Here is a 6,980-nt window from a genome sequence, read left to right as displayed (position 1 = left end):
TGGTGCCCCCAAAGCTCACCTCGCCCTGAGCACCTCTTCCATCTGGCTCTTCCTGAGTCACATTTGTTAGCCCAGCGGTAATCTAGCAAGTACACTGTTTTCCTGGATTCCGTGAGCCACGCTAGCCAATTAATTGAACCCCAGGATGGGGTCGTGGGAACCCCTGATTTATAGCCAGTTGGTTGGAAGCCCAGTTAACAGCCTGGACCTGTGACTGGCGCCCGACGTGATGAGAGCGGGAGGCAGTCCTGCGGGGCTGAGCCCTCTCCCTGTGGCATCTGACACCATCTCCAGGCAGACAGTGTCCGAGTTGAGTTAAACTGTGGGACACCCAGAGCCAGCGGAAGAACCGCAGAATTGCCTGGTGTGGCAAAAATCCCGACACGTCTGGTGTCGGAAGTACCGTGTGTGTGAGAGAAAAGGAGAAACGGCGTTTTCCCATCAGACTCCTTGACCTTCCAAAGAAGTGCCTTTATTTATTTACAGGGTTTAGGAAAGGAAAAAAGCTCTAGAAAAATGGAATTCCAAAATAGGTCTTGGACGGGGGGGGTGCAGTGACAAGTTCTGCACGGGTGGGTCGAGGCTGGGGTCTCGCTGCGGTCACTTCCAGGTTGTGAGGGTGGCTCTCCCCGAGTCTCTCGATCGGCCCCCTCTGGGCCCCAGGGACGGGCCCGGCCGACTTCTCAGCTCCCGGTCAGCCCCGTCCCCTTGTGCCAGCTCCTCGTCGTACCTGGAAGCAGTTCCGGGATTCAGCAGCGGCGGCGGGGCTGAGGCTGCGGTGTGGCAAAGCCCACGTCACCCAGAAAGCAGCCTGGCCCGGTGCCCCACGCCTCCAGCCCGCCTGCTCACCAGGTGGCCCTGGCGGCCCCCCAGCCACCACCCCAGGCCACGGAGCAGCTGAGAGCCACCTTGTTAAGCCTCTGTTATGGACAGTCCCGCCTCTGCAGCTGACATTTGAGACAGGCCACCAGACTGAATCCAGCAATGACCGCCAAGGAAAAGAAGAGGACACCAGCGCAGTGAGGGGAAGTGCCGTCTGGAAACACATTCCCCGCAGCAGCTCACCCGGCATCTACGGGGCAGGGATGATGAACGCCATTCCAGACCGGGGATGGGTGTGAGTGACCCGCCCGCCCAGGCAGGGAGGCCAGGACCCAGAGGCTCAGGAGCTCACTCCTGGGACAGGCCAGCACCGCCACCACCAGCTGTGACCTGCCCTGCCCACTGCTGCCCCCCACGAACGTCCCTGCATCAGAAAGAACTGGTCTAGAACCTCAGCGCCCCTGACCACTAGGGCACCTGGGTGATTCCTGGCCTTTCTGGCTGGGGTGGGGCCCCGCTCTCAGGAGCTGCGTGCGAGTGGTGAAATCCACAGCCCCTCGCACCTCGCAGGCTCCAGTGGAGGGGTCTCCTACGGCCCGTGGCTTCCCATGACCCTCTGAACAGACCGGCAGGCATTAGGATGCGGGGCTCAGAGAGGTTTACCCAGTGTGTTAAGGTCACACAGCTGGTACATGGCAGAGGTAGAATTAAATAAAACCCAGGACTCCGGATTCCAATCCCTGAACTTTCTACCCTGCAGCCCAGAGCGTGAAGCTTCTGTCCACTGGGAAAGTGCATGCTGGGGGTCACTGCTGACCACGCCTGACCAAGGCCCCTCTGTTGTACGATGACATTCACCTCAAACGCAAAAAGCACAAAGACACTCGGTTACGCTGCACTAGCTCCCTTCTGCAGACTTCTGGAAAAGGGTGTGTTTCCATCACAAGCTTATTCCAGAATCACAATCTGTGGTTGAGCGTGCTGTGGGGCAGAGGCTTCTGAGGTGGAAGGGCAAGTCTTCTGCGCATGTGTGCTTCTGGCAGCAAATGGGGCTGAGAGGGATGGGTAGGGAGGGGGAAGGCCAGTGGGCTGAGTGTCATCCACGCGGCAGATGAGACAGGGTTTTCCTTTGCTGGAGGGGACATCAGGTCCCAGCATGTCAGCCCAAGGAGAGAGGATGCTGGCCAGAGGGCCCTCCAGGGACAGTGGCAGTTCTGCCCGTGGAGGGGAGACCCCTCTGCTGCACTCCGGGGACTCCTCGTTCTTTTTAGGGCCGCACCCATGGCATGTGGAAGTTCCCAGGCTGGGGGTTGAATCAGAGCTACAGGTGCTGGCCTACACCACAGCCACACCAATGCCAGATCCGAGCTGCGTCTGTGACCTACACCACAGCTCATGGCAACGCCGACTCCTTAACCTACTGAGTGAGGCCAAGGATTGAACCCGCGTCCTCATGGATGCTAGTCAGATTCATTTCCACTGAGCCACAATGGGAATTCCATGGGTCTGCATTCCTGACCAAAGGGCTGGAGTGACCCCCCCATCTGGTTTGTGGTCAATCCCAGCGCCTCACTCATGGGCTGGGTGAGCAGGAAGAATCCGCTGAATAAACAGGAGACCCACAGGGCCACCAGTCCCACTGGTCGCTGAGCATTTGTGCAGCTTAAAAACAAAACAAACAGCAATGAGCGTTTGGTGAGCAGCTGGCTTCCGGACCGGCTGCTCCCCGGATGGTGTGGCCACTGCCAGGGCGAACGTGGAAGGGGGCAGGAAAGTCAGAGACAGATGGCTCTTCCCGGGCCCTCCTGGGCTGGGGCTTTTCTCCTGGGCTTTTGACAGCAGGATCCACTCACTGTCAGGGTGCAGAGCGGTATTTGCTAGACTGTGGTAGCAGACCCAGCGCCTTCAGAACTGGGCCCTGGGGGGAGCCGAGGCAAAGCGTGAGGTCTGGCGGCTCGGGGCCATCGGGACTGAGCCCACAGGCCCTCCAGCACGTTCCCCATCCTCATGGCACCCTGCATCTCCAGGCCCTCCACCACCGTCTGTCATCCGGCACCCTCACGGGACCTGCACCTCCCCCGGTGCCAACCCCCAGATGCTCTGGACGCGCCCCTAGCTGGCCCCCCACCCTGGCCGAGCCTTCCCCTGCACACTCGGAGCTCTGTCCATCATCAAGCCCCATGCCCTCCACCGCCTCCTGGAAGGTCCCCTCACCTTCCTGCTCGGAAACCTGGCTTCTCCCTTGGCCCCTCGAGCGGGCTTGTTTTCTCTCCCACCCGTCATGCCCCGGGCATGGAGGGGACCGCCCAAAAGCCCCCTCCACAGGTCACCCCCTTGTCCGTCCCCTCTCATCCTCTGGGTCACTGGCCCTAGTGCCTTAAGATCCAGGCTCGCAGCTCACCACTGCCGGTGATGCAAGGACCAAGTGGACGAGCCCTGATTCCCTGAGTTGCATCACCGTCTCCGACGACCCCGTCCTCCACCCCAGCTCAGCCCCACGCCCAGGGCACCCGACCTCGTCACGTTTGGTGACTGCAGCCCCTGCAAAACCTCGGCCGCCAGCTTCACCTCCACCCCTTCTCTTCTCGACCCACCGTCCTATAGCCCCGGCCCCAACAACCCCCACTCCCACTGCCCCAAATGCTGCTATTACCATTATTCTTTCTCCCAACTCTGTACAACGGGCTGTAGTAGTCCCATTTAAAAGGCGACACTGGAGTTCCCACTGTGGTGCAGTGGAAACAAATCTGACTGGTACCCATGAGGATGCAGGTTCGATCCCTTGGCCTCGCTCAGAGGGACGGGTGTCTGGCATTGTCGTGAGCTGTGGTGTAGGCCGGCAGCTGCAGCTCCCATTTGACACCTAGCCTGGGAACCTCCATATGCTGCAGGTGTGGCTCTTAAAAAAAAAAAAAAAAAAAAAAAAGGTGGCACACTGAGGCCCAAAGAGACGGAGAGCGCCTCGGTGTCACAGAGCTCTCCGGGGTGGCAGAAGGGGCCGGCCTCTGCGCCACCGTGAGTGACCAGCTCCTGCTCCAATGGCCCACATGGTGCCAGCAAGTTCTTTGTTTCTTTGTTTCTTACGCACAAGACTAGACGAGGCCAGCTCAGCACCAAACACTTGTCTGCTATAAGATCCACCCATAACATCAATAAACAGAGTGCTCCTCCAGATAAGCTGAGTCCCCGCACCCAGAAAACCCCAGCTGGGCCTTGGCGCCCCCCCCATCCTCCCCCATGGGAAACGCACGAGGCCACCTGCACAGACACGCCAACGTACAGGATCTCGTAATTGCCGAGGACCTCCTTGGGGGGGGACTTGTTCCATTTACAGTCGGGAACCTCGCCGTTGGGGACCGCGATGTTGAGGGTGTCGTTGATCAGGTTATACTTGAGGATTCGATCGTTGGCGGTGCTGGAGGTGAGCGATGGAGACGCGTTGACCTACGAGAGGAAAGAGAGCGCACCCTTCACTCGCACCACCGACTCCTCGGGGACGGGAGGATCGAGGCGGCCACCGCGCAGCGCAGCGCAGGCGAAGCTGTCGCCTCGTGCTGTGAACATCTGACCCCTGCTGGGAGCGCTTGGGGATCTGTTTCGTTAGCTGTCGGGTGAGACACAATCGATACGGAAAGACAGGATTAGGAAGGGGATCCGCGAGCCGTCATCACACAAACGAAACCCTGAGGTCAGCGGACCTTACACGGCTTCTGTGTCTGCCTGTGTGATGAGCTCTGTCCTCGGAGCCAAGGGCTGCCCAGAGCTTTGATGCAACCAGTGACCCCGTGACCCTGACCACCTGGCCGTGTGGTTGAAGGACCAGCCGTCGCGGGTAGGGGACCCCTCTGGGCAAGAGAGTCTAAGCACGACCTCGCCAACAGGGCAGCATTCTGACCACGTGAGGGACCCACCCAGGAAATGGAAGTCCTTCCCACGAGCCCTCTGAGGGGCTCAGCAATGTCACAAAATCCCCACGTCACAAGATGGACTTTTACTCCAGGGAGAGCCCACAGGCTCTGAGAGGACACCCGTTTGTTTATTTATTTATTTGCTTTCCCCACTTTGTGTGTCAAGGCCATAGGGTTTTCTGTGATAAATTTTTCATCAGGGACTATATTGACGTTTAGGGAAAAGTTACCAAAGCAGGACCAAGTTCCTTCTCCTATTGCTGACATCCTCCATCGGCACAGTGTATTCGTCGTAATTAATGACCCAATATTGATGTGCGATTATTAACTAAACCCCATAGTTTACTCAGATTTCCTTCGTTCTCATCTAATAGCCTTTTGCTGTTCTAGGATCCCCTCTTGGACATCATGGTATGTGTAGTTGTCTAAAGACTCTAAAGAGTGGAGTTCCCGTCGTGGCGCAGTGGTTAACGAATCCAACTATGAACCATGAGGTTGCGGATTCGGTCCCTGCCCTTGCTCAGTGGGTTAACGATCCGGCGTTGCCGTGAGCTGTGGTGTAGGTTGCAGACGCGCCTCGGATCCTGCGTTGCCGTGGCTCTGGCGTAGGCCGGTGGCTACAGCTCCGATTCAACCCCTAGCCTGGGAACCTCCATATGCCGCGGGAGCGGCCCAAGAAATAGCAACAACAACGACAAAAGCCAAAAAAAAAAAAAAAAAAAAAAAAAAAAAAAAGACTCTAAAGAGGTAAGCCTCCTCTTGGCTGGAACAATTTTATAAAGTTTACAGTGATCTTGGGTGTTTTGCAGAGTGCTACGCAAGTATTTTGTGGAACGCCTCTTTATTGGGCTTTGTCTGGTGTACTTCTTGTGATCAGACTGGAGCTGCGGGTTATGGAGGCAAGACCACCGAGCTGGTTCACTCTTACTTTAGGCACAGTTGTAATGACCTTCGTTGGCCGTCTTCTCAGGCTGCGGGAGAGACGTGGCAGCAGGACCACAAGTTGTTCAAGTTTCTGCCAAGTCGTCAGACTGGGTCCCCGCGCTGCCAGCAGGGTGGCCATGTGCACAGTGGCAGGATCGTGTGAGCCTTAGGTGCCCTGAAGTCACCCCTGCATGTGTCACCTAACACTGTAATTCTTTTTTTTTTTTTTTGTCTTTTCTAGGGCCACTCCCACGGCATATGGAGGTTCCCAGGCTAGGGGTCGAATCAGAGCTGTAGCCGCCATCCTACACCAGAGCCACAGCAATTCAGGATCCGAGCCGCGTCTGCAACCTACACCACAGCTCATGGCAACGCTGGGTCCTTAACCCACTGAGCAAGGGCAGGGATCGAACCTGCAACGTCATGGTTCCTAGTTGGATTTGTTAACCACTGCGCCACGACGGGAACTCCTGTAATTCTTACTAAAAGCGTGCTCCAGGTCAGCTCTGTCACTACTTCAGAAGTAACGTCTGTAGATCCCAGCTCATCAGGAAAGCTTGGCTTCCATTCGAGTTACGGTTTAAGATGGAGGAAGAGCAAACACAACTATTTCACAGCTCTGCAGACGGGACTGACCCATCCACCTGCACCTACACCTACACACACCTACACACACACACACACATACACAGAGCTCGCTCTCCCGTCCCCTGGCTCTCCGGCCCGCTCCCTGCAGGGGTCCCCACTGACTTTTCCTACAGGGACCACTCGCTCTGACCTGCTCTTGAGACTCAGCTTTGAAACAGGCCTGAGTTAAAGGCCTGAGCTGTGCCTCTCCACGTGGGAGCGGTGAGAGGACACAGCGCTCAGTGGCCAGGCGGACGAGCCGGCAGAGGACGGCCTGCCCTCTTGCAGCCCGTCCCGCCCTATGCGCTGGAGGCTCGTCCTCCTGGCTGCAGAGCAAAGCAGGACAGCCCCGGCCAGACGGGCTCTGTCTGGACCTCAGAGGGCGGCCGCCCCCACCGTCGCTGTCGTCAGGAGAAGGGTGTGTGCGCCGGCCCTTTCTAGAACAGTCATCCCTCCCTCGTGTCCACGCCTTGAAAAGGCAGATGCACCCGCTGCCACACAGCCTTCATCCCCAGAGCACAGCGGGCCTCATCTCCGGACGGGACGCCACCACGGCCCGAGGGGGTCCGGTGTGTGAGCTCCTTTCCCGAACGGGAACGATGTCCCCCCAGAGGACAGGGCTGGGCCTCGGGGAGCAAAGCGCCCTGCGGCGGGGGCACCCCGCTCATCTGGAAGCAGGGGGACAGGCCCGGCTCTGCG

At 58.1% G+C, this 6,980-nt stretch overlaps 1 protein-coding gene across 29 annotated transcripts in view; it reads right to left on the bottom strand.

The window, feature by feature from the left end:
* Positions 1-450: 450 nt before the first annotated feature.
* Positions 451-6,980, bottom strand: part of TTLL1 (TTL family tubulin polyglutamylase complex subunit L1) — a 34,627-nt gene continuing 28,097 nt past the window's right edge. For 21 of the 29 annotated variants that reach the window (XR_014802938.1, XM_084955079.1, XM_084955085.1 and 18 more), the window contains 2 exons: positions 4,103-4,266; positions 451-730 (listed from right to left, as the gene is read on the bottom strand). Coding sequence is in view for 28 of the 29 variants with exons in the window: in XM_084955079.1 (XP_084811205.1) it covers positions 601-730; positions 4,103-4,266 (294 nt within the window). In the remaining variant the exon portion in view is untranslated. Of the gene's footprint in view, positions 774-908; positions 973-4,102; positions 4,267-6,980 lie in introns of all 29 variants that reach the window. The other 8 variants (XM_084955091.1, XM_084955089.1, XM_084955088.1 and 5 more) reach the window with 2 other exon arrangements.

The sequence above is a fragment of the Sus scrofa genome, chromosome 5 (genome assembly GCF_054392235.1).
Source record: "Sus scrofa isolate SSC_HxYL_T2T_F1_AM1 chromosome 5, Sscrofa_HxYL_maternal_Yorkshire_Landrace_v2.0, whole genome shotgun sequence".
Lineage (NCBI taxonomy): Eukaryota > Metazoa > Chordata > Mammalia > Artiodactyla > Suidae > Sus > Sus scrofa.
Note: the sequence above shows the minus strand (reverse complement) of the source record. Positions and strands in the feature narration are given on the sequence as shown.